The sequence below is a fragment of the Camelus dromedarius genome, chromosome 31 (assembly GCF_036321535.1).
Source record: "Camelus dromedarius isolate mCamDro1 chromosome 31, mCamDro1.pat, whole genome shotgun sequence".
In the NCBI taxonomy this organism is placed as follows: domain Eukaryota; kingdom Metazoa; phylum Chordata; class Mammalia; order Artiodactyla; family Camelidae; genus Camelus; species Camelus dromedarius.
Genome location: NC_087466.1, coordinates 13,676,069 through 13,702,713, shown reverse-complemented (window position 1 = coordinate 13,702,713; position 26,645 = coordinate 13,676,069). Strand labels below are relative to the sequence as shown.

Sequence of the window (26,645 nt, the reverse complement as noted above, 5' to 3'; positions counted from 1 at the left end):
CTTTTAATGAGGGTTGCGACGTCTCCCGCCCCACACCCATAAACCAGCCGGGTTGGACGTCACCGCTAATTCGTTTCAGCGATGATAGGATAAAGGAGGGACATTAAGAAATAAATTCCCCCTCACGACCCTCGCTGAGCTCACGGCTCCGTCCCTACATATTTACGCCGCGTTTCCAGCCGCCGGGCGAGGAGCTACTTAGCGCCGCGGCTCCTCCGCGGGGCTGCCAGGCGGCGAGAGGCGGACGGGGTGAGCCGGGGCGCGCGCCGGGGAAGCCCACAGCCTCCGTCCCGAACTTGGGTTCGCTGGGGCAGAGGGAGGGGAGGGGACCTGCGAAGGGTGGGGGCGCGGCGAGAGGGGGCGGGGAGGGATCGGAGAGGCACAAAGCGGCGGGGAAGGGGGAGGGACGCACGCGGCTCCTACCCAGAGGTGAGTGGGTGCGACTGGCGCCTTCTAGCCGCGCGGGGCGGCGGACCGGGAGGATACGGAACCCCGAGCGCCGCGGCTGCGTGCGCCCGAGAGAAGGAGGAGGAGGAAGAGACGGAGGAGGAGGAGGCGGGCTGGCGAGCGGACCAGCGGGCGGGCGGGTGCGCAGCGCGAAGAGGCAGCCTCGGCGCCGCCTGGCTCGGCGTCAGGTGAGTTCTCGGCCCCGGCGTCCCGCGTCCCTTCGCCGTCCCCTAGGGCTCCTGGCTCCCGAGCCAGCCCCCAGTGCGCGCGGGGAGGCGCGAGGTTTGCACGCGTCCCAACTTGGTCCCGGCGGCCTCATTCTCCTCCCAGCGGGCGGCCCCAGGCCGAGGGCGCCGGTCCCGAGGCTTGACGCGCTCCAACTTTGCAGGGACCCGCGTCCGTCTTCCGCCGCGCGCTCGGCTCCGCGCTGCGCGCCTGCGGTAATGGCGGCCCCTTTGGCACCGCGCGCTACTCCCCGCGGGCAGCCGGAGGCTGGGGGACGCCAGTCCCGGGGGATTGTTGCACCTGCCCGACCTCAACTTTCAGCTTTCCTCGGTGCCCGGCTCTCCCGAGGCACGGCCGCCTCGAGCCCGCCGTAATGGCGGACTCTTGGCCCCGCTCGCCACCCGCGGCGGGGGGCCTGAGTCTGGGAGGGCTCTGTTCCTGAGGAACGTTGTTGCTCCTGCCTGGCTTCCAACTTTGCGAGGATTCTTACCGCGCTCCCGGGAATGGCGGGGCCGCCTGCACCTCTTACTTCCTGCGTCCGGGCGGGATTCGGGTGCAAGAGCACTGGCTCCCAGAGCCTAGGAAAGTTGGTCGAATGAGGCTCTAGGGCTCCGGGACGGGCTAGGGACTCACTCCCCTGGGATTCAGGGCTCTGCAGTGCACCGCGCACGAGCAGTGGGTTTGCGTTCAGGTAACTGAGGGTCGGAGCAGGGTCCCCCATGAGATCCAACTTCCAGGGACACCCGAGGTGTCCGTGGGCCCGAGAGTCCGGACAGGGTTCTCCGGACTGTGCCCGAAAGATCTCGAGCCCCTCGCCTCCACCCCTAGGGTACTGTGGCCGAGGCGCCCGCGGCTCTCGGCTGGCTCGGACCGCGCTGTCTGGGGCGGGCACCCGGAGAGGAGGCGCGCACCGAGAAGGCAGCAGAGCGAGAGCAGATAGCTTCAGAGTGACACCCCTGGGTTCTAATCTTAGATTTACCCTTTAGTTGCTGTGTTGCCTCAAGTTAGTCCCTTTACCTCTCCAAGCCTCAGTTCTCTTGTCTGTAAAATGAGGGAAACAATACATTTCTCGTGCGACTGGACTGTCGTGGGGACCTTAAAAATCACAAATGTGAATGTAAAGCCCGAGGCAAGCGCTCAACACGCGGGAAATGTTGCTGGTATTGTATTATTATAACGCCCCGGAATGGATCTGGGAGACTAGAGGGTCGGGAGTTTCCCGCCAGTAGGAACCAGGAGTCTGCCCCTTAGGGTCCCCAGGCTGCGTTGAATTGGGCGTGCACGGGACCCAAGTAGCCCCGGGAAGACTGGCAGGTGAGACCTCTCTACGCCCATAACCCAGCTCAAACCCTGAGCTCAGCCCCAGAAGAGCGCCCAAGCAGCCACAGAGGGAGGGTCCCTGGGCAGAGATGTGTGCGATGCTGGGAGGGCACCCAAGACCCATCGTCTGGCCTCTGGTGGCCCAGTACCTTGGAAGAAAGGAGGAGGGAGCTTACTCCTCAGGCTAGTCCCCCAGAGGAATGAGGGAAACTTCCCCTTTTCTTCCACATTTCTCTAATTGGGATTGCAGCAAACACACTGAGTTCATAAAGGTACAAGGGAGCGTTGATTTTCCCCACTGATATTTTGAACTTAAGGTAAAACTGAGAAGGAGCCTCTTGTGCCCCCAGCCTGCAGGGCTGCCATCCATTCTCCTCTGCTCTCAGGCATCTCAGCAGACAGATTTGAGAAGCCTTGACATGTGTCCAGAGGGAGTCATCCTGTCCCACCATTTCCACCCTCCCACCCATCCTTTCCACGAGTTTCCAAGAGCCCCCATAAGGGCACACAGCTTTGTGTTGTCTCCAAGGTGCTGTTACACACCAGGTATCCCAGGAATACTCTAAAAACCTCCCCCAAGTCACCAGCACAGCGATCTGAAATCCCATTTTGCAGCTTTGGAAACTGAGGCAGGGCGAGCCAAATGCTCCACCCCTAATCACCTAGCTGGTAAGTGGCGCCACTCATAAGCAGTCTGTGCTCCTGCCTTAGCACCCACAGACCCATTTCTTGATACACCTGCACAGCTGGAGGCTACCCCAAAATCCCAGTCACGAAGGGAAAGAGTAGGCCACATAGTAGAGAGATCTGGTAAGGACCCTTGATTGAGGCCAAGCTTAGCTCACTCTATGCATATGTGACCCCTATCAGAGCTTCAATTCCATTATCTGCCATATGAGGACAATAACTTCCACAAGGGATTGTTTTGAAGATTTTGTGATAACGTATGTGAAGAGTGTTCTGGAACAGTGCTTTAATGCCAAGATTGGTGATTATAGAAGAAAGAGAACCCCAGAGGGAAGTCTCCTGTGGCACCATTTGAGGCCAGTAGCGTGGATGTGTTTTCCAGACCAGCCTGTTGTTTGTTCTTCCTGCGTCTTCGTTTTCCCCAAATGGCTAAAGCCAGCCCTCCCTGCAACCTGCCACGTTGCAAAGGCTTTGTCTTCTTTGGGAAGGACCTCCCCGGAAAGGGTGCAAGGCTAGGAGTGACATGGTGGGGTAGGCTGCTCCCTGAGGGTCTCTGCAGCCGAGCTGCAGGGAGCTGTCCAAGGTACCACCAGGACAGTGATCCAAAAACTTTCCCACTGGTGGGGGTGCTAATTCCCTAGGCTGCAGGAAGACTTGGGGAGCAGTTCATGTGGGTGTTGTGAGCACATGCAGGTCCGGCTGTGCTGCCTTCTTGGGTGTATGTTCTGGTGTGTCTTATGACAACACTCAGTATGTCGCTTGTCACTCAGGTTCTGGGGTCTTTGCATGCGTTATTGAACCTTGGAATGTGGTTGAGAGCTTCAGGCAACAATTGTGCCCGTTAGAACTGGGGCTTTTTCCTACTAGCAACCAGAATGCGCAAAAGTTGAATTTGGCATTCCAGGAGAAATTTTCATCTGGTCGTTTGAATAAAGGGGCATGCTTCCCACCACTGGTCATTGTGGGTTTATGTAGTTAACACCACAAAGGCTGCAACAACTATAAACACGGCCATTTTCCTCATTCTAATACACAACAGCATTTGGGCATATCTAAACTGGCAAATGCCAAAAACATCAGCCCAGGGGCCATCAACATCTGAATCCACCAAGAAGTTGGTTAAAAGCAGAGATCCCACCCCAGATCTAATGAATCAGTGTCCCCAGGGAAGACTTGAAGTTTCTATGTTTTTAACAAGACTTCTCCAGGAGAGTCTAATGCCCTCAGCTTTTGTCGAGCACCCTTATTTTACAGATGGAGAACCCAAAGCCCAGAAAAGGGGCATCACTTGCTGAAAGTCACACAGCACCGTACTGAGAAAGCTAGGATACAACCTTAGTGCCTTGACTCCTTGCCTGGTGCTCATTTATGATAATGGCATGTTTGCTTCAGTGTAAAAAAGCCCCACAGATTCTGTACTTAAAAGAAGTTTAATTTCGTCTCTCTCCTAGTTGTTGTCATAGATTGGACAAACTACTTAGGAAAGAATGAGCATGATTCCCCCACCGTGACCTTGCTGTGCTTTAGCCCTGAGTCCTCATCTAACATTGGGCATTAACTCCATTGGTTGATCCATCTGTCTTTTTTAGGGAGGAAATTCCTTTTTAAAATATAACCTTATGGGTATAATTTTGGGAGCTAGATAATCACAGGAGCTAATAAATCCTGTCTACCTATCATTCATTTCACCAGAACCACTGGTTTGGGCTCATTTCAGCTGCCACGTCAGTCTGCACCCAACCTTTGTTAAGTCCTACATATGTTTATGCCACTTACATGCCCGTTCCTAGTGAAGGAGAATGATGAACAGGACTCTGCAATGCTGGAAAATTGAGTCCATGTGAATCTATTAAATGAAAAGGATCTAGCAACAGAAAATGCCCTTAAGTCCCCAAGGAAAGTGCAGCTAACGGGGTGCAGCAGACGTCGATCTTGGCATAGTTGTATTTAGCGAGGATAAGCCAAAGACAAGGAGCAGCTACGTGTGGTTCTGCGGCAGACGTCAGCACATTTGTCAGATGTGTAATGATGAGTGATAAAAGGCAGACCCAGTGCCCGGCCCCAAGGGCAGGTGCTGGGATTAAGGTGGTGTGAGCCCTGCTCTGACAAAGCCTGCAGTCTGGTTGGGCAGGGGTCCCTGAACAAACCCTGTACCAGGCTTGAAGTTTCCACGAGAGAGGCAGAGGTGAAATGTTTCTGCAGCACCTAGGATAAGTGACTGGCAGTATGAGGGAGGACTTCACAGAGGAGGCAGCAGCAGAACTGGTAGCCTCCTGATCTGTAGCACCCTCTCAGTGACAGGGTCTCCGATGCCCAACAAGGTCTCCAATGCCGAACTGGGTCCAGTGCAGCCGGGTTGAAAGGCAGAGCAAGCAGCAAAAATCAAATGAGGATGTCATTTGGGGAAGCGTCTGATGCCAGGCTCTCTGGCACTTGTGGATTCTGTGACTCGGGGTGAGTGAGTTAGCCTCTCTGAACCTCAGGCAGGTCATCCATTAAATGGGGGCTATAGCTACTGCATGGGGTTGTTAGAAGGACTGAGTGAGACAGTGTAAATGTAATTTTGGAAAGGGGACAGACAGCATCAGGCCTGTGTCAGTGATCAGAACAAAGAAAAGAAATGCAAAAAGGAGAGACCCCTTTAGTTAGCCAGCTCACATAGGCCCCTTCCACTCACTCAGCCCCAATCTTCTCATCTATGAAATGAAGGAGCTGGAATTCGAGGACAACTGCATTTGGAAGCATGCAGATACGTTCTATCTGTCTGGTACAGGGTTTGTGTTTTGGTTTGGTTTGATCTGGTCTGTTTTTGTTGCCTTTAGATCACAGCCCCCCACCATTAAATATTGTTTATGTCACTTGCCTGCTTTGAGACATTTCAGTTTACGACCTCTGGACTAACTTTCCTCCACGATCTTTTCCATCTTACATTCTATGTCTCGCCTGAGAAAAACAGTCGCCCCACTCTCATCCATCAGTGGCATTCGTGATTTCTGCTGACAGCTCCTAAAAGAAAGCTTGCTCTGTTAGGATTGAAAACAGATGCCCTTTGCAGGGGCAAAATCTCCATTTCCAGCCTGGGTAATGTTTTCTTTTTCCCCACCTCCGATTTGTGTACTCTGTCACTTACCTCATAAGATCATCTCTTCTCAAATGGGATCCCCAGAAAACATGGACCTTCTTTTTAGTCATCTGGAATCTTGAGCTAAAGTCACCTAAAAGAAATTCCACAGATTTTTTCAGGGATGTCCTAAAAAGTGTCTCAACTTTTGCCAGGAACCTTTACCCACCAGCATTAAATAATACTCAGGAATCTCTTCTTTACTGAGAACCTGATGGCTAAATTGCTACCTTGGGGATTAAAGAGGTGAGCCATTCTAGGACCCGTTTGCAGGTAGAGGTGAAGAAGGGAGCTGGTGAACTCAAAAAGCTTGCCTGGCTTCAGACAGTATCAAGCAGCCAGCGTCTCTCAGCTAAAGGATTTCTTGTCATAAACAAGTCAGGGTGGCCAGTTCTTCATCTCACAAGCAAGCCCTGAGCCCCCAGTTCTGTGCCAGACCCCGCATAGAGGCTGGGGCAGAAGGAAGTGGAAAGCACTGTCCTTGCCCTCTAGTAGCTCCTGGTGTCCGAGAAAGGGATCCACTTGCCCATAGCTAGAATGCAATGGGGCAGGTGATGTGAGCAGATCCATCCTATTTGGTCGCTGAAATAGCCATGTGGATCGCCTTGTGCTGTATTTCATTCCAGGAATTTTTAGCCTAAAAATGTAACCTACAGGGATAAATCAGAACAGTACTCGAGAGCAACTGACATATTTTGGGCAGGTTTTTCTCTTTGATTTTTGAAGCAGTCTCTTCGCTCTGAAATATTCAGTAAGGAAAATGAAAACCAATTATATTCATGTATCAGAATTCAGGTAATGAGAGGAGTCAATAACATCTATGTGCTAGTTTATTAAGATCAGTCTTAGCTGAAAAGACTTCGGTTTGTCATTTCTCCCCTGATCTCATGGTAGTCACTGAACTGAAATCCCTTGATTTCTCACAATGCATGCTATAAAAGGATGAGTCTGGATGGATTTTTTTGGCCTGATATTTTTATTGTTTTTGATTATTTTTTAACAAACACGCAAAACTCCTACATGCAGATAAATGTTGTTTCCTTAACTACTGTCTTCAATGCCCAGGGCTTCTTGGGGCGTCCCTTCTTCAAGACTTGCCTTCAGAAGTTATATTTCTTTTCTGAATCTCACCACTGGTACTATCTCATCGGACTTTGAAGAGTTCATTTGCTTTTCAGAAACAGCAAGAATGCATTGGGAGCCACGTTTTTGCGGTTAACACTGGTGGTTACATTGAATGAAACCACGTGGCGACTTCCTTTGGAGGAGGGCTCTTTTTAAAAACAATACTGTGTAATCAGATTGGACTTCTTGTCTGGTTCTAAACTCATGCCTGAGTCAATCATTGTGTCCCATACACCTCATCTTGAGACTCTAGTGATAGGAACCAGCCCGCATGAAGCCAAAAATCTTCCCGCTCAAGAATTCCTTGACAGTCTGTTTCTGTGCAGTAGACTGACTTTTCTCTCCTGAGCAGTGGCAATTAGATTTACTCCTTTGGTTGCCATTGTTTAAAACACAACCTTAAGTGAATATTTGGCGAGATTTTGCAAGTATTATTAATTTTCTTAGGTGTAATGATGGTACTGTGAGTTTTGAGTGAAATTGTCTTTCGTCTAGGATGTGCATGTTTAAGAATTTAGGGCTGAAGCATCATGACATCTGCAACTTATTTTCAAATGGTTCCATGTAAGAATGAGAGAGAGTCAGAGAGAGATGATAGATAACAGATATATAAGTAGGTAGGTAGGTGGGTGGGTGAATGGATGAATAGATCATTGGAAGGATGGATGGATGGATGATAGACAGATGAATGGAGAGATAGGTGTTAGGTAGATAGAATGAGAGAGAGAGATGATGGATGGATGAATGGATGGACAGATAGATAGATAGATAGATAGAACAGACAGGGCAAATATGGCAAATGCTAATAATTGTGGAATATACTTAGAAGTTTATAGGTGTTATTATATTGTTCTTTTAAATTTTCTGTGTTTAAATATTTCACAATAAGAAGTTGAGTGGCAAGAAAAGCATTAGTTAGACTTTCTTCTGTAATTAAAATTTCCCAAGTTTCTTAAGAGAATAATCTTCAGCCTCCCCATCTCTATCCCCGCTCCCCCCACACGCATATACGTATATTCATAAGCACCTTTTTTCCTGGAAGAAGTAACCCTGCAGTTTAGCAGAATGTCACTGTTTTCCATGGCAGACTTTCTTTACATTTTTCCCCTCAGCATTTTAATTAGGGCTGTGAGTCACTGTGCTTTATGAAGGCTGGTGACAATGTCATTTACGGCTGTTTAGCATCCCAGTCGAGCCCTCTTCCACAGTGCTCATTACATCACAGGCACTGAGCAGTGAGCCGGCGACAGTTCCCTCTGTCAGCAGCAGAAAAGGCTCCGGGCCTCTTGAGGAATTGAGAAATGAGCTGGAGGTTCGTCCCTGGAATATCTTCCAAACTTGCCTTTTTCACCACTGGCTTGGTAGCCAGGGCGTGCCTGAAGGTGTCTGAGCTCCCAAGGGTGACTCAGAATTGCAGCTTTGACATCCTTTCTAGTGTCAGCAAGCTTTTCTCCCAGGCACGGGGGTCTGACTCGCCATGACATCACCTCTCAAATATGAGGTGATGCAGAGGAGGCAGTATTCTGGCCAAGCTGGATTCGAATCCAGCCACTACCCCTTATTCACTCTGTAACCTTGGGCAGGTTATTTCATCTCTCTTGAAACGTCCTTTGCCTCTTCTGTAAACACGAGGGATGACTGCGCTTCACTGGGTTACTGGGACCATTAAATGCTTGGTTCATACCTGGGTGCTCTGTACGTCTATAGTAAGAATGCGGATGGCCATTCAGATGAGGCAGTTTAGACATGCTATGCCCTTCACCCTAAGCTTGCTTCTTATATTCCTTATCCCTGGACTCAGAGTGCAGTGAGGATGAAGATTTGTCATTCGGGGTCCAAGCAGGAAACAGAAGGTACCTGCAGCTGCAACACTTTATTCCATGATAATTTAATAAAGGAATTATTCAAGGACATGGTTTGAAGCACCAACAAGGGAGGGCAAAATATCCAGAGATTTGCAATAAGGGAAGTGATGACCATCCCTGCCTGATGAAGCAGGGGGAGGAAACAGTGTTACTGAGGCCCTTGGGACCATGGAATGCGGTGGCAGAGGCAGGGGGTGGTCCCAGGAGATGCTTTGCTCACACAGGATTGCGGACCTCTCCAGACCACGGCACCAAGACAAGAGGCAAGAGAGGAAGAGACAGCAGCCCCTCTCTTCCTCCCTCTGCTTTATAGCTCTTTTGTGTCTCCCATTGATCAGACCCAATCAGAAGCCAGAGGACAAGGAGGATCGGAGGCAAAGGACACAGGATAACCAGCACAGGCAAGGAGAAGAGGAAAAGCTTGCTGATAGTCGTCAGTAAAACCAAGCTCAGTTCATTAGCTTTGAGCAGAAAGATGCTTCCCTGATCTGGGAGGTGCTGCAGTGTCTCCAGTTTTCTGTAGGATCGTCAGGAAATCCTCAAAATGAAACAGGCATTTGCTTTAACTCGGGGCACTTTGAGGAAATGGGAGTGGGCATCATAAGAAGCTCAAATGAACAGTGCCAGGGCGTCTGAGACTTCACCAGCAAATGATAGGGTAGAGTCCTGGGTCAGTAAAGCATCCGGTCTGTTAAGGAGATAAGACTTGTTGAATAAGCTGCTGAAATAGGTTTGGTGTTCAGTCAACAAGCAACTGGTTTGGTGTCTGTTGAATGTCTATGCTGTGTCGTCCTTAGCCATATCTAGGAATGATGGCCAGCTGGGTCATTCCAGCCAGGTGTGCATGTTGTGGAAACAGAGAGATTTACGGATGCCAAGCAAGGCATTCTAGTTCTGGTGTCTCAGGGACCCTGAGATTTTATCACTGACCTTCAAGGATAGTACTGGCTTAAATGCAGAGGAACTTTCTTAGTGAAAGCAGCGTGATGTTGAAAGAATTCTGAAGTAGGAACTGGGAGTGTCAACATGGCTCCAGCAATGATAACATTGGCCAGTATTCTTTGCACCTTTGCTCAGGGCCAGGTACTGTGCTAAGTGCTGGGCTCACATAAGCACAGGTTTCCCAAAATGTGGTAGATACTCCAGTAGTGGTATCCATTCTTTTTATTGAGATAAAATGTATCGTTTTAAAGTGTACAATTGAATGGCACTCAGAATATTCACAATATTTTACAACCATCACCTCTATCCGGTTCCAAAACATTTCATCGTCCCAGTAGGGAACTCTGTACCCATTAAGAACTGAAAATAGTGTTCGAACAAAAACTTCAACACAAAGGTTCATAGCAGCATTGTTCACAAGAGTCAAAAGGTAGAAACCACCCCAATGTCCATCAATGGATGAATGGATAAACAAAATGTGGTCTAGCCATACAATGGAACATTATTCAACTGTAGAAAGGAAGGAAGCACAGATACCTGCTACAACGTGGGTGAACCTCAAAAACATCATGCTGAGTGGAAGAAGCCAGTCACAAATGGCCACCTATTGTGGGATTCCATTTATAGAAATGCCTGGAACAGGCAAATCCTTGAGACAAAAGGCAAATTAGTGGTTGCCAGGCACTGAAGAGGGGAAGCAAAAGAGGGAGACTGTTTCACTGTTACCCACTTTTTTTTTCTTTTTCTTTTTCTTTTTTTTAAATTGAAATACAGTCAGTTATAATATGTCAATCTCTGGTGTACATCACTATGTCCCAGTCATGCATATACATACATATATTTGTTTTCATATTTTTTCCATTGAAAGTTATTACAAGATATTGAACGTAGTTCCCTGTGCTATACAGAAGAAACTTTTTAAAATCTATTTTTATATATAATGGCTAACATTTGTAAATCTCAAACTCCCAAATGTATCCCCTCCCACCCCCTTTCCCTGGTAGCTGTAAGATTGTTTGCTATGTCTGAGAGTCTGTTTCTGTTTTGTAGATGAGTTCATAGCGTTCTTTATTCTTTTTTTTTTTTTAGGTTCCACGTATGAGTGATATCCTATGGTATTTTTCTTTCTCTTTCTGGCTTACTTCACTTAGAATGACAATCTCTAGGTTCATCCATGTCGCTGCAAATGGCATTCTTTTATTCTTTTTTATGGCAGAGTAGTATTCCATTGTTTATTATACCACAGCTTCTTTATCCAGTCATCTGTCAATGGACATATAGGTTGCTTCCATGTCTTGGCTACTGTATGTAGTGCTGCTGTGAACCCTGGGGTGCATGTATCTTTTTGCATTAGAGTTCCCTCTGGATATATGCCCAGGAGTGATATTGCTGGATCAGAGGGTAAGTCTGTTTTTAGTTTTTTGAGGAATCTTCATACTGTTTTCCATAACAGCTGCACTAAACTACATTCCCACCAACAGTGTAGGAGGGTTCCCTTTTCTCCACACCCTCTCCAGCATTTATTGTTCGTGGACTTTTGAATGAGCACTGTTACCCACTTTTTAGAACCTTTTATTTTGAAGTAATTTTAGACTTACAGATAGGTTGTGAAATAGGACAGTGATTTTCCTTTTTTATCCCTTATGCAGCATCCTCTCACGTTGTCATCATACGCAGTCATAATACGATGATCAAGAACAGGAAATTGACCGTGGAATAAGATTATTCATTAAACAACAGATCTTATTTGAAATTCATCACTTTTTCCACTAATGACCATTTTCTGTTCCAGGGCCTCATCCAGGCTCTCACACCACTTTTAGTGCTTATTTTTCTTCAGTTTCCTCTGACCTGTGACCGTATGTGAGTGTCTTCTGGCCTCTCATGCATGTGACACGTTCAAAGATTACTGGTCATCACCTTCTAGAATGTCCCTCAGTTGGAGATGGTTCAGTGTTTTCTCATGATTGGAGCAAGGTGGTATCTGTTTTTCAAATTTGCTCATTAAATATTTGTTTTGATAATAGAAAAATGTAGCTGGCACCTTCGTACCATGATTTCATGGGTGTTATTCCTTTGGATGAGGCTGTAGTGTGTATTTAAGGGGAAAAAAATGAGTCAAGTTGAAGGAAAAATAGTAAATAAAAATTCCATAGGTGAGACAGAGGTTTGGCACAAAGATATGAAGGTGGCAAGACCAGTGGGGGAAGCATGAGATTCTTTCCTGGAATCCTCGCAAGAGCCCACAAAGTAGACATTATTTATATTTGCCGTTTTATAGGTGAAGAAATAGAGGTGCTGAGATGCTAAACGTTCTGCCCGAAACCACACTCAGTCACTGGCAGAGTCAGGATTTGAACCCTGCACTTACAGCCTTAACCATGACGTTCCCCCATAAGCCTTCCTTCCCACCTCGGTGATGACAGCTTCGATGCTGTTTATCATGATGGCATTCTCTTTCTTTCTGGGATTTTATTTCAGGGGGAAATTTGCAGAGCTCTGTCCGGTAAGGCTGAGTTGGGTGGGAGTGTGTCACTCAGTGTCGAGGAAGGGATGTCACCAGGTATGCTGGTACAACAGGAGGTAAAGACCCCGCCAGTTCAGTTTCCCTAGTAGCGTTACTAAGAAAAACGTAAGGCATCCGGGACTGTGTGTTCCCTCCGAAAGGAGAAAGGAGGCTGGTTTCCATTCAGTTTTTGTTGGAATGAGTAGGCACAGGGTGGCTTGACATCAAAAGAAAAAGCTCCATTGAGAAAGTTGTCGCTTCGAGAAGGGTTTTTGTAAACACACCACAGTAGGAGAAGAAGGAAATACAGAGTTAAGGATGAGTATTGTGTGAAACGCTGCACCATTCTTAGTAGGTTTAACCCGTGGGGAATGAGGGCAGGGGGAACATCGGCCAGAGGACATGGGCTGGACCGATGCAGAGAGCTCTCAGGAAGGTGGGCATCCCATCCAAGCCCTGAACCTACTGGGAGCACGTGTGACAGGACCCGAATCACTAAGCACATCTTTCCCTTCACTGAGCAGCTTCTAAAGGTGACCTTCCTGTTGCCCTTCAAAACGCATTACCTAGCAGGGGTCCCACAGTCAAATAAATACCTGCAGGGTCCTGGCAAGAAATGAATGAGTGAGGGGGCTGTCTGGGGGCTGGGGGACACTGGAGAGCTGATGCCCTACGTAAAGGGGGCATCCCCTCCTGCTCCAGCTGTTTACTGACATTCAGGAGTGCAGACCCAGTAGGAAAGCTCCTTCCAATGATCCAAGAAAGTCAGAAATTGATGTTTCATGTGAAACTTACAGTTTTTAAATGGTGGTAACCAGTTTGGGGAAAAAAAAAAAAGGTGTGAAACTCATCTGCATGCCTGTGGGCTGTTGTTTGTAAGATCTGGCCAGAGCGTTTCTGAAGCAAATGATACCCTAAGTCTGCAGCAGACAGTTTTGTGCAGAACAGTTTATAGTCTGGGTGGAAATTGAAATTTCATTTGAGAGTGCCATTTTTGTAGGTCACAAAATAGTTGCATATCTGCAATTGTACGTGGTTCAACTTCATATTACCACACTCCCTAGATTGAAGTATTCTGGTTGCAGCTTCATTCAACTGCAAAAATGTAGCTCAGGCATTTAGGAGCAAACTGGACCAGTGTTTCTTAAACTATAATATACACACCAATCACCTGAGGGGTCTTCTTGAAATGCAGAATCTGATTCACAGGTCTGGGATGGGCCTGAGAGTCTGCATTTCTAACCAGCTCACAGGCGAAGCCTGTGGTCCATGGCCCACACCTCACATAGCAAGATATTAGGCAATGTCCATCATTGGTGACGTTACAAACTCCATTGAGACCCGCCCCCTCCTCAGCCCCCCTTTTTCTGACTCGAAGCATTGTTACACAAGTATGTGAAGTCTCGTTCATTCCTTCTTTCATTTGTGTGGGCTATGTTATCACCTCTCTGCAACACGTAGGAAGTAAGCTGACGCCAGCCCTGCCTTCCTGCATGGCACCCCCCAGCTGGAATGGCCCTCTAGACGTGGCGTGGGCTCTTCAGCTCCCTACGATCGCCACCACTCCCTCTTCCCACCTCCCATCTGGGCTATTTTATTCAGTAGCTGTAGACTTGGAGATGGGGACTGATTTATCAAGAATCTGCTACGTGCTGAGCACCTTGCCGTGCACTGGGAGTGCAACAGCAAACCAGGGAACCATGACCTCTGTCTTCGAGGTACTTCCTGAATCCTAGTTCGGACTCTGTCTCTAAGAAATTTAGGCAAGTTCTTCCCCATCTAGGAGCCTCAAACTCCTCATCTGTGAAGTGTGAGGTTACTCCAGTCAAGGTCAAGGAGTACTTAGAAAATTGTATTACTGCTGTGGACCTTCTTCCCATATAAATACACATATGCATGTAGTCACAGAAGTTTTGCACACAATTCCAGGATTTTCAGGGATTCCTGAGCCCTGTAGGAGGCACATAGACTCCATATAATGAACCAGTGATGTAAAAAACCCTGAGAGTCCCTTTCGACTTCCAATTACTAAAATTAATCGGTGGTGGTCAGGCCAGCTGAAATTAAGGTACACAGTAGTACCTGGAAAGTGATAAAAGCGAAGACTTTGAGTTGTCATTATTTGTAGGTGATATGATTGCTTTAAAAGAATCTGAGACTGAAAATTCCTGTGGCTAATAAAAGAGTTTAATTGAGTTGTTTTTTTTTTTAAAGCAAAAATTTTGAGTTCAGGCACGCTTGGTTTGAATCCCCACCATTGACACTAGCTGGATAAACTTCTGTGAATTAACATCTGTGAGCCTCAGTTTCGACATCTATAGAGTGAGAATATCATGCCCTTCGTGTGGTTGTTGCAAGAACAAAATTAGGTAGTTCAATAAAGTCCTTATGTATAAAAATATTCAAAATGAACTATAGGAAATTGGTGAATTTGATCATTTGCAAAACTGCTAATTCCATATATTTTAAGCTAATTAATAAAAATTTAATAAGCAATATTGCTTTGAAAGCTGATTATTTATTCAGTAAATATTCTGTGTTTACTAGGTGCTAACAGATGACTCTGTAAGAAGAGAGTCAATTACATCTTTCAAATCAAAGCAGACCTATGCTGCCTTAGAGTTAAGTGGCCAGCAGATGTACACCAAGCTCATACCTCCCTTGGTGAACCATTTTCCCTCCTGTCCTTGGAGCTTGTCCCTACATCCATGCTAATACAGGGTAACTGCAAATGCACTTAGTCAATCTGAGAGTCTTGATCTTTTACATAAGTTTAACCCACTTACATTTATTGTTATTACTGATGTATCTGACATATGCGAGTTATTCCTGCCACTGTAGTTGTGTTTTCTATTTGATGTGTTCTCCCTTTGCTGAAATTCATCTGTAATTGATTCAAGCCTATGTGGATGCTATGATCTATTTACAAGGAACTTTCCAGTTAAGGGAGCAGATATTATCACTGCTCCCTTAAAATAATCATTCTTACTTCCTTTTCCTTTCATGAGCACCCTTTGCAGTCCTGCTGACCCAGCTTCCCTGCACCATAGGCCCCCAAGGATGCCAGGCACCAGGAGAAATTTGGTTGAGTCTCCAGGTACCAGGGAGCTGCAAGTTGGAGAATACTATACTTGATGTCCTCCTGAAAATAAAGACTTGACATTGCCATTGCAGTTGACATTTACAGTTTACAAGGTGCTCTTTCCAGCATCCGTCCTATTTAATCTTCACAAAAAAACCTTGGAAATAGTTGTTATTACCTTTTCAATTTCACAAAAGGAAACTGACTTCAAAATGTGAAAAATGACTTTCCCAAGATCAAATGCCTGGGAAATGGCACAGATGGGGAATGAGCCAAATCAAGTCTATTTGCTGTATTCCCCCTTAATTCTCAGAATTATGGAAGTAATGGCATCAGGAAATGTTGACTCTTGAAATATACTAAACCACAGTTAAATTATTTATTACTACTCAAGAAGGACAATTCTATCAAATGAGTTTCATTCATTCTTATCCCTTTTTTTCCACCCATAATGTTTTGCCTATTTGCAGAAACCAGAAGCTGGAAAGTCATCCTGGACACCTCCCTCTCCCTAACCCCCTGCATCCAATCAGTCACCAGATCTTGCTGACTCAACCTTCTAAATATCTCTTAAATCTACTCACTTTCCTCCTTCCTCCCACTATTCTAATCCTAACCATCATCATTTCTCATTGCTCTCCTGCAGCAGCCTCCTAACTGGGCTCCCCATAGCCAGCCTCGCTTTTCCCATCCATTGTCCATCCAGCATCTTTATAAAATCTAAATCCAACCACAGAACTTCTCAAATCCCTCCAGTGTTTACCATTGCTATAAGAATAAGGTCCAAAATCTTTAACTTGGCTCTCAAGAGACCTGCTTGATCCTGAAGCTCTCTTCAGCTTTGTAAGATACAGACCTTCTTCTCTGACCATAGTGGACTTTGTCCAGTGCCTCAAATCTGTTCCCTCCCACCTCAGTGCCTTCTCTCCTCCATCCCTTGCTCTCACCACCCATCCCTTCATCTGGCCAACTCTGTATCCTGACTCTTCCTCCAGGAAGCCTTCCCTGACCACCACTACTCAGACTATGTTAAGTGTCCTGTCAGTGCTTCTGTTGGCACCTTGTATGTCCACTTTGTTCTACTCGCTGTACTTGTCATTAATATCTCTCTCCACTCCGTGCTTCACGCCTGGTTTGTGAGATCTGGGGGCAGGGATGCTGTATGTCTTGTCTGTCTGGTCTGTCTTTCATTCCCAGTGCCAGCCTCCTCACTGACCCAGTTGGGAGCTATGTAAGAGCTGGTGAATGACTAGATGATATGAATGAAAAAAAAAAAAGGGAAGAAGAGAGGAAAAGAAGGAGAGAAAAGAAGGGGAGGAAGAAAAAGAAAATAAAAGAGGATGAGATTTATTGGGGGTAGAAAATATGGGCCATCTTCTTGTAATGATTCTTAAGAAATGTTTCAGAGACCACTGGTAATATGTTTCCTTTTTATAGTAATGAGGCCATCCTCTTGGCCATGTTTATGGTCCCATAAAATCTGGGCTGAAATACTTCATTTTCCTTGAGGTCTAAAGTGACTCTAAAAGTAATAGAAGTGCCACATGGCATTACATGGATTATCCCATCAAATGTTTTCCCATTTAATTATCCCATGTAATTTATTGCTCCCATTTTACAGATGAGGAACCTGAGGTTTATAGGTGGTGGAGGTGGGTCACAGACCATTGTCTTTCCAGCTCCAACGCGCATGCCTTCCACCGCCACATGACACTTCCGGTAATGGGGCGAGTCCAGCAACGATGAGGGCAGAGGTACATTTATGAGGACTTTTATGCCACTGAAGGGTTCATGGATGGAAGGGATTTAAGAACCTTAGCCCCAAACCCTGGAATTTTCTGTCTGTTTGATGGGTACAGTGCTGCACAGCTGACTAAACTAGCTCATAAAAATGGGCTTTGCACAATGAAGATGAAGCGAAGTTTTCATAATTCCCCAGATCTAGCCCCACATGGGGACGATAGCCCTGTAGCTCTCTCCTGATGACAGATTGGGCCAGTAGATACCCACACCCCACCCCAGTGGTGGTGACTCATCACCAGGTTCCAGGGCCCGCGTTTCTGGCTGCTTCTCTTGAGTTTCATGTCCCAACACACCGAATCCTGCTCTTTTGGTGTGTCCACAGCTTTTACCTGGTCCTTCAGCACAAAGTACTTTAAGCAACACATATGTCCATCTGACGCTACAGCCAGCCAGCAGTATAATGGACACTTGCATTATCATTATTAGTAATAGTAGTGGGTGCCATTGGGTACGGCATTGTAAGAACTCAGAAAATATTAACTCATCTCTTTCCGTCCTCAACACAGGCCCTGTTATCATCCCCATTTTTTAGATGCAGAAGATATGACTCAGAGAGGTTAGGTAACTTGCCCTCCATCACAAAGCCAAGTGGAGAAGCTAGGGTTCAAATCCAAGATAGTCTGAATTCAAAGACTTTGGTCTTTTTTTTTAAGGTGATACAAAAACATAGTGATAAATACATAAATAAACAGTATGAAAGAATATACACTAGAAAGCCAGCTTCCTTTTCCCATCCAACTAGCTTCCCAGTCCCCTTTCTCAGAAGCAACCATTGTTGGCAATGTATGTTGGGTGCCTTTCCAGAGAGATTCAGTGCGTCTCCAAGCTTATATGGAAATACGGATGAATATATAGAGTGAACATGTAAATATATTTATATATCGGTATGCTCCATCTTGCTTTTTAAATTTAGCAATGTGTCTTTAAGATCATTCTCGTTGGTCCTTGTAGATCTAATCCCCCCTAATTTAACGCCTGCCCTGTATTCCATCACGTGGATGTGTCACAGTTTATGTAACAGTTCCCTGTTAGCGGGTACTCAGATTTTTCCCAGTCTCTTGATATTCTGAACAATCCTGCAAGGATAAGAGTCTGTGTGTGTGTGTAAAGATGTTCCTTTCAGTTTATCTGCAGGAGAAGGTCCTACCAATTGAATTGCCAGGCCAAAGATGTGTGTATTTGCAATTCTTGATGTAGATATTGTCAAACCGCTGTTCAAAGAGGCAACAGAAGAGAGTGTGGGTTTCCCAAAGCCTCACAGCAGGGTGTACCGTCAACCGCCAAACAGTCCTTCATCCTTGCACTCCTAACTGTAAATGGCACTTGTTCCTGCCCCGGAGGTGTGGGCCTTAGATATGGGAAGATTAACATCATCGCAGACAAACTGTAGTTGTGACACTAGGGGAATTACGTGGCTGGGGAGACCCCCCGCACCAGGGCTCCCGTGTCTCTGGGATCCCCAACTTTGACACACGATGCCAGCGTACCCCCCGGCTCACGGAGGTTGGCAGGTTTGTAGCTGTGACTTGCCAGCGTGGGAGAAAGCACGTCAGTTTGATTCCCGGGCGGTGTTCTCTCTGGGGAAAGACTGCAAATTAGCAGTTCGGGCGATGAAAGGAAGTTGGTTGTTTTGCTGTGTTTTGTTGTTTTCCATCTTTTTTTTTTTTTTAAGAGCACAGTTGGTTTACGGTTTTGGTCTTTTGTATGTGTTGGGGGTGGCGGTATTTTGTTGTTAAGACATGGAGGATTTGGGATTTGTTTTAAAATGAGGTTGGAGAGAGATGGGAAAGAGAGTTGTGACTTCATTGGAGATTTTGTGGGTGTTTGAGCTGAAAACAGCCAGGAGTTCAAAGGCTGGGTGTGTGCGTGTGTGTTTTTAATGTTTAATGGTAATACACAGTTCACTGGTAATGCACATGATTTGAAAAATAATAATTTATATGATATTCAAAGAGAAGGAAAAAAAGTAGTCAGTGCAAAGTCTGTCTCCCTCCTACTACTGACTTCACATTTTCCTCCTAAGATGCAGCTGATGATACCCGTTCCTTCCAGAATATTCTCTTCATTTACGTGTGCAGAATGTATCCATCTGCATCTTTCTTTTTTCACCTAATGGTATATCTTGGAGCTCATTCCCTACCTGGAAATAGAGATCTGCCTCATTTTTAAAAATGAAACATTCATTGCACAGATGGGTTAGATTTCAGACGCCGTTCAGACAGCAAGATGTTGGATCCTGGACTGTCAGCCTAGGGGACATTCTGCTACTGCCTCTCTCTTCACATGATTCTAGGTGGGTTTTCTGTCTCCCCCACCTCCACCCTCATCACACTGCCTGGTTAACTTATCAGCAGATGCTCGGTGGGGTTCAGGGAGGATCTCACGTCCAGGGGCCAGGAGGTCAGACACTAGACCTCCACTGCCCAGTGGCAATACAGTGTGAGCACATGTGTGATTTTTAACTGCATAGTAACATTCCAAAGCATCAAAAGCCACAGGTGAAATTAATTTTCATAATAATTTTGCTTAACCCAATAGACCCCAAACATTACCCTTTCAACATGTAGTCAATATTGGGAAATTATGAAGATATTTGATGTTCTTTTACTCCTCCTAGTCTTTGTGACCCCATGTGTGTTTCACCGTTACGTCACATCTCAGTGGAACCAGGCACAGTTCAGGGGTTCAGTGGCCACACGTGGCTAGTGGCTGCCCTGTTAAACAGATAGCTCCAGACTGCCCAGCTGTCACTGATCCATATCAAATGAACACCCCACCCCTCCTTGCTTCTCCCGGCATCTGTTTCCTTATTTTTGAGTCGGAGAGCTGGACAGTCTTTTGGATTTTAACGGCTCCTCTTCATCCTAAGGTTCACGGACTTTAAGTGCTAAAAATGGGAAGCCCTGGGCAAGCCAGGACAAGTGGGCCTCCCTGTTGTAGCTTAATTTCCACATCTATAAAATGGAGACAATCAAACGTGACCTGAGTCAGGGTGAGGGTGAAAAGTGTGGCAGGCGATGAAGATGTGCTTGAGGGGGAAGGCATCGTCCTCAGGGGATTGTTGTTACTAGGATTGACATTGACCCTGGTGAGTGCCCAGCACCACTCACTTAGAGCCAGGGCTACCCTCTCCCTTTCCTTCTCTGACCCTCAGTCACCTTGAACTTCTGTAAGGTGAGGATAAAAACAACACTTGCTTCATACCGTCACTGTCAGGATGAAATTAAGCCGCCCATGCCGAGGGCTCAGCGCCACGCTTAGCACACAGTAAACAATCACTAGAAGCTGCTCTCACCAGTCCTCTGGTGCAGACGTGGGCCCAGGGTGGGGAGTAGCGTGCCCAAGGTCACACAGCGAGATGGTAGTAGCAGTAGCAGACGCTGGCCTATTTCGGCTCCCTCCCTCTCCCTGGCAGTCATCCCCGGAAAGTCAGCCGCAAATTTCCTCGCAGCAAGGTAAATGAAATAAATACACCCGAAGCCACGGAACTACTCCAGTGAGGCCTGGAGCCAAGTATTGTTTCCATGGTATGTGCGCCGGCATGCACACACACGTGATTTGTTTAAAATCGCAGATCCAAAAGGTGGAGGCTGGGTTGGCAGGATGTGCTACCCAGCACCCGTCTCCCTGTATTCAGTGCCTTGTACCATGACCGGCGTGAGATTCCTCTGTGTGATTTCAAGCAAAGGGCCCCCTTCTAGGTGGCCCTTGGTGTACCTTTGGACAGACTGGGATGGAGGAGAAAGTGCCCTGAATTAAAAGCCAGGAAGTCCGAATCCTTACATCTTATGTAACAATAACAGGCAGCCACTTCTTCTGAGTGTTCAACTCTGTGATGTTGCTGAAACCCTTGCACTTACTGCTTTATTTAATCCTCCCAGTTACCCAGGGAGGGAGTAATTACCTGATGAGCCCATTTTACAGATGAGGAAGCTGCGGTTCAGAGAAAATAAAGAACTCACCCAGAAACACACAAATAGAGCAAGATAGGGCCTTGAAAAATCTTCCCTGTGGCAGAAGGGTGGCCAGCCATCCCAGGTGCTCCAGGGTTGAGGGGGCTCCTGGACGCAGAACATTCACAAAGCAAGATAAGTGAGATACTGAACCTGATCCCCATCAGGGTGTGGATGAAACTATGGCAGCAGATGAAGCTGTGCTTTGGGGAGAGAGGCATAGTACTGAGGGATTGTTATTAAGATTAGGGTTGACCCTGGTGAAGTTTCGAATTGCTTAGATGGAGAGCTTGTTCCCCCACACCCACCCACCCTCCCCCGCTCTCCCGCTCTCCGCAGACACTGAATATCCCTCCCTCTCCCAAGTCCTGCCTCTTCCCAGTTCCTTCCAAAGATCAAGTTGCCTTTCTAAGGCCAAAGTCTGAGCAACAGCATTCCCATTTCCCAAGCACCAGCCAACAGCCCTCTCTGATTTAGACAGCAGCTGAGAGAAAGAGAAAGAGCTGGGAGTGGTCGGGGACATTCGTGGGTTGCTTGCTTGCTTTATTCTGAAGCCAAGCCCTGGCTCTGTCCTTTAGTAAATTCTGGCCCAAGCCAGGGTGTGGAAGAAGAGAGCTTGGGGGCCCCACCTCCCCAAGAGCTCACCTTCAAGCTCCTTCTTTAATTAAAGAACGGAGCCCAATGCCAAACTTGGACACTCAAGGGAGATCTGGAGGTCCCAGCTGTCCCTGCCTCCATCTAAACAACGAACATCCTGGATTTGGTACCCGGGAGAAATGGGGCTCCAGGAGAGTGCAGGAAGCAAGGCAGCGGTGGATGGGGTGGACCGATCCTCCCCCATGAGGAAGGACATAGTGGTTCTGGATGGTTTTCTTTGCCAACCAGAACCCCAGCAGCAAGATGCTGAAAGACACTCAGTCTGTCAATACACGGGCCACACACGGTCACACACACAGCAGAGAAATGACACAGCACGAGGGCGATGCATGAATACACAGAAACACACACACAGCGACGCCAGATGGAGAAGGCAGCCCGGGCTGGGTCTGGGTATTCAAGATTCCCTCACCCACACAGAGGGGCTGGCGGGCTTACATAACGCAAGCTGCAAAAGGGAGAGGCTGAACTTGCTAACCACCCGCCCGCCCCTCCACCCCGCGAAAGGGATCTAGGAGGTAGCGTTTCCTTCTCAGGGGGTTATCTGCACGCACCTCCTGTGCTCAGAGGCAGCAGGAGTTTATCAGCTGCCTCAGCCCTGAGGTGACCCCTGGAAGTCGCTAAAAAGGAAACAAGGGAGTGTCACTTTGTTAGTAGTGGCAGATGGGGGCTCCCTCCTTGTGTTAAGGAGTTGAGGATGCCAGCAGCAAGAGATGCCAGGGTGGAGAGGAAACTGAGGCTCGAGCTGGGGGATAGGAAAGAGATGGGAGGCATTCTCCACTGCCCACAGCCCACAGATCACCTGCCCCAACCCAGACACAGAAAACACACTCACACAGCTGCCCGCTGCAGACGCATCACAATTGCACACACCTCACCAGGGCCACAGCATCCCCAGTTGGCCTCCCTGTTGGCCTTTGGTACCCCAGCCATACCCCATTTCTCCCAGCCTGGAGGAGCTGGTGGGATTCGCAAAAATAACTTGATTATAAATTTTTAAAAACTAGAGTATAAATTTTAAAACTCAGGCTTAAGAGTGGAGCTGATTTGAGTTCAAATCCTCCATCCATCATCATTCTCTGCGTGACCTTGGACAAGTCACTGAACCTTCCCGAGCTTTGGTCTTCTTGTCTGTTGAAGGGTTACTGTGAGGATCAAAGGAGGAAAAAAAATACACGTTAAGAACAGACGTGCTCAATAAGTGATCGCTGTGTTAGTCTTTGGGGCTTTTTCCTTTTTTTTTTTTTTTTTCTTACTCTTTTTCTAATGAATGCACTGGGATTTTGAACCCAGGACCTCGTGCATGCTAAGCATGTGCTCTACCGCTGAGCTATACCCTCCCCTCAAGGGGCTTTTTCTTTTTCATTCAACAAATATGCATTGAGCATCTACTGTGTTTTATCTAACCCTAGGGGTATCCAGTCCACACTTCTTAATGTTTCTCTGTTAGGGTCTCGAATGGTCTTTGGTTCCCAGATGTCCTCCCACGTTCTATGTGGACCCATGACTTTGGTATTTATTATGCCAGCTTTGGTTTATAATGGTTTGGAATGGGGCCAAGTCTATCCTTTTGAACCTGGAATAAGTTGATAGTTACAAAAATGGTCCTAAAGGCCAGTTGACATCCCTGGTCGGTGGAAGGGGACATCGTTCCCTGTCTGTTAGGTTTGTTGTGGGGGCTTTGGAGCAACTGGAAGGGAGAATCTGGAGATCTTTGTCGGCTGAGCTCCTGACCTGAGGATGGAAAGTGTTGCAAAATGCTGAGAGTCAAAGGCTGGTGAAAAGTTGGAATGGTGGCTTCTTGCAATGGCAAAGAGATAAGAGAGGTCTTATGATTCTTCCCTTTTGATTTCTGGGGCTGTCAGTGGCTTCCCCCAGGAAACCCTCGGTCTCACAGGGCTTTGATCGTGGCACTGAAACCAGGCAATATGCAGCTACCTAGGGAGGTATCCCCCTTGAGAAAGAAGGAGTTCGTTTTTAGGTTGGCTTCAAAACTCCAGAGCATCTTATGGCTAGGCTTCTAGGTTGCCTGCATTTCCCATCTTAGTTTTAAAGGTGGTTCTGGGCACTCCACATCCATCTCTCCTTTTTAAATCTTTTCATCCCCTCCCTTGTTCCTTCTCTTCAGCTCAGGAGGCCCCAGATTGGATCTGCATCTCATGGGCTAGTGATGCCCAGAGGATAGTCCATGCTAGCATGCGTCACCTCTAGACACATCCACCAGACACTTCTCCTCCACTGTCTGCCTGACCCGTTGCTTAGGGACACGTCCCACCGCTTCCCCTGACGTCTGCTTGATCAACCGTCGTTTCCTTAGAGAACGAGGAAGGAGGCAGACGCAGGAAATCATGCCACCGACAGCCCAAGAGCAATGAGTGAATGATGCGGAGTTGACGTCAAAGGCAGAGAAGACCAAGGCCCAGCAGCAGCTCCCTCTCCAGACTCTCCTCGGCCCCGCAGTGTCGGCCCCCGGCTCCTTCTCTCAGCACAGCCTGAAGCCTGGCTCCTCCTGGGGAAATCGTCTCAGCTTGACGTATTTTGAGATCTTCAGACCCCTGGACACTAGACACCATGGAGAATCACATGTTCAGTGTTCAGCAGATCCAACCCAACGTCATTTCTGTCCGCCTCTTCAAGCGCAAGGTAGGGGGCCTGGGGTTCCTGGTGAAAGAGAGGGTCAGCAAACCGCCTGTGATCGTCTCCGACCTGATCCGAGGGGGTGCTGCAGAGCAGAGTGGCCTCATCCAGGCTGGGGACATCATTCTCGCGGTCAACGGCCAGCCCTTGGTGGACCTGAGCTATGACAGTGCCCTGGAGGTGCTCCGGGGAATTGCCTCTGAGACCCACGTGGTCCTCATTCTGAGGGGCCCCGAGGGCTTCACCACGCACCTGGAGACCACCTTCACCGGGGACGGGACCCCCAAGACCATCCGGGTGACACGGCCCCTGGGTGCTCCCACCGCAGCCGTTGATCTGTCCCACCCATCATCAGCCAGCAAAGAGCAGCCACTGGCAGTGGACGGGGCCACGGGTCCTGGCAATGGGCCACAGCACGTGCCAGACATTGGGCAGGAAGCCGGCTCACTCTCCCACGCCAACGGCCTGGCTCCCAGGCCCCCGGGCCAGGACCCTGCCAAGAAAAGTCCCGGGGTTGCCCTCCAGGGGAGCGAGGAAAACAATAAACTGCTCAAAGAAATAGAGCCTGTGCTGAATCTTCTCACCAATGGGGGCAAAGGGATCAACGGAGGGGGACCTGCCAAGGCGGAGACAAAGGATGCAGGAGTCCAGGTAGACAGGTAAGCCCACAGGTGTGTGTGTGTGTGTGTGTTGTGTGCAAGCGTGTGTTGCAATTCAATCTCACAGCCCAACAGCCAACTGGAGCTGGCCCAGACATCTGCACAGGTGCATCCACTCAAGCACCCTTGTCTCTTTCCCTGAAAATTGCCTTTGCAAGTGTGGGATGGGCGTAACGTCCCATGCGTCTCTCTCCCAGCCAAACCCAGAGCTCATGATGATGGCAGCCGAGGTCACATCTTCCAGCAACCCCACAGGGTGGGTATTTTTGTAATCCACATCTCACAGTAGGAAGACTGAGGCTCGGAGAGGAGGGGCATTCCCCGAGGTCACCCGGAGAGTGAGAGGCTAGTGTGCACAGCAGACTCAGGTGCGGGTGGATGCCGAGGCTGTGGGGGGAGAGATGGGAAGAGCTGAGTGCTGGGGACCCTTAGACCAAGCTAGCTGTCTCCTGGTGACGGCCAGTCCAGGCCTGGGAAGCTTCTGAAGGGAGGAAATGGAGTCAAAGCAGAGAATTGGCCCCCACTCCCCAAAATGCTGGACTTGCTCAGATTATATGGGAACCGGGGTTAGAACTTGAAGAACTGGGGACCAGCCCCTCTGTATTTGCCAGATTGGAATCTTCTGATTCTCCGGGGAAGGAGAGCTGGCAGCACAGTCCGTGATTCTAGCTCTTTGTCTGGGGAGAAATCAGCAGCTAGGCCAGGGGGTCGGGGAGCAGTGGGCCAGGAGATGGGAGACAGAGGGGAGTTTCTCTCTGCCTTCCGCTCCCGTCATAGGTCGGGCACTGACCCTTCAGCCCACAGTGCCACCAGGCAGACCCTTCTTATCCACAGAGGGGGGCTCAGGTCTGAGCCCCCCAGAAATCCAGACCCAAGACTTCCCAACCCCCTCCTCAAGGACCCTTGAGTGTCCCAAGAGCATTTAGAGGTCATCAGGAAGCCCCTTGGGCGCCTGGGTTAAAGTTGCTCCCCAGACGCCTGCATTTATTCATTTAACAAATGTTCGCTGAGGACCTACCTTGTGCTGGACACTGTTCTGGGCACCTCAGGGTAGAGCAGTGAATGGAAGAGACGGGTCCTCTGATCCTATGAGTGAATGAGACAGACAAACCCCCTGACCTTGGGGGGCTTACCGTGCAGTGGGGAAGACACAGATGTAAACTATGTAGACCGCTAGTCATACGTGCTAAGTAGATAAATAGAACTGGGGAGGGGTTGGGAAGTACTGAGGAGGGTGACATTGCAGATAGGAAGTTGGCAGGTCTCCCTAGGAAGGCGACACTGGAAGACACGGAGGGAAGGGCTAGAGGGAGCCCTGGGGCTTCATGGAGGAGGGGCGTTCCAGGCAGCGGGAAGGGCAGGTGCCAAGGTCCTGAGGTGCCAGTGTGCCAGCCGTGTTTGAGGAACTGCATGGGATGGAGTCCTCCTTCCTGGTGGGGCAGCCCCCAGACTGCCCACTGGTGGGCCCCCCAGTGGTGGCAGCCCACCACGGCCCACCATTACATCCTGGGGCTTTTCCAGCTTCTCATACCTGGGCAAAAATTGACCCGGTCCCAGCCAGACCCCAAGTAGGAAGGTGGAGGCTCTGTGAGAAGTGCCAGGGCAGAGGGGAGACA

The 26,645-nt window shown here is 48.2% G+C and overlaps 1 protein-coding gene across 2 annotated transcripts in view; it reads left to right on the top strand.

Annotated features, from left to right (window-relative positions):
* Positions 1 to 442: 442 nt before the first annotated feature.
* The window catches only part of NOS1 (nitric oxide synthase 1), a 105,708-nt gene continuing 79,505 nt past the window's right edge, over positions 443 to 26,645 (top strand). Inside the window, exons 1-2 of one of the 2 annotated variants that reach the window (XM_031442832.2) lie at positions 443 to 635; positions 23,862 to 25,029. In XM_031442832.2, the coding sequence (XP_031298692.1) occupies positions 24,305 to 25,029 (725 nt within the window). In that variant the 5' untranslated portion in view covers positions 443 to 635; positions 23,862 to 24,304. The remainder of the gene's footprint in view (positions 636 to 23,861; positions 25,030 to 26,645) is intronic. The other variant, XM_064481172.1, reaches the window with a different exon arrangement.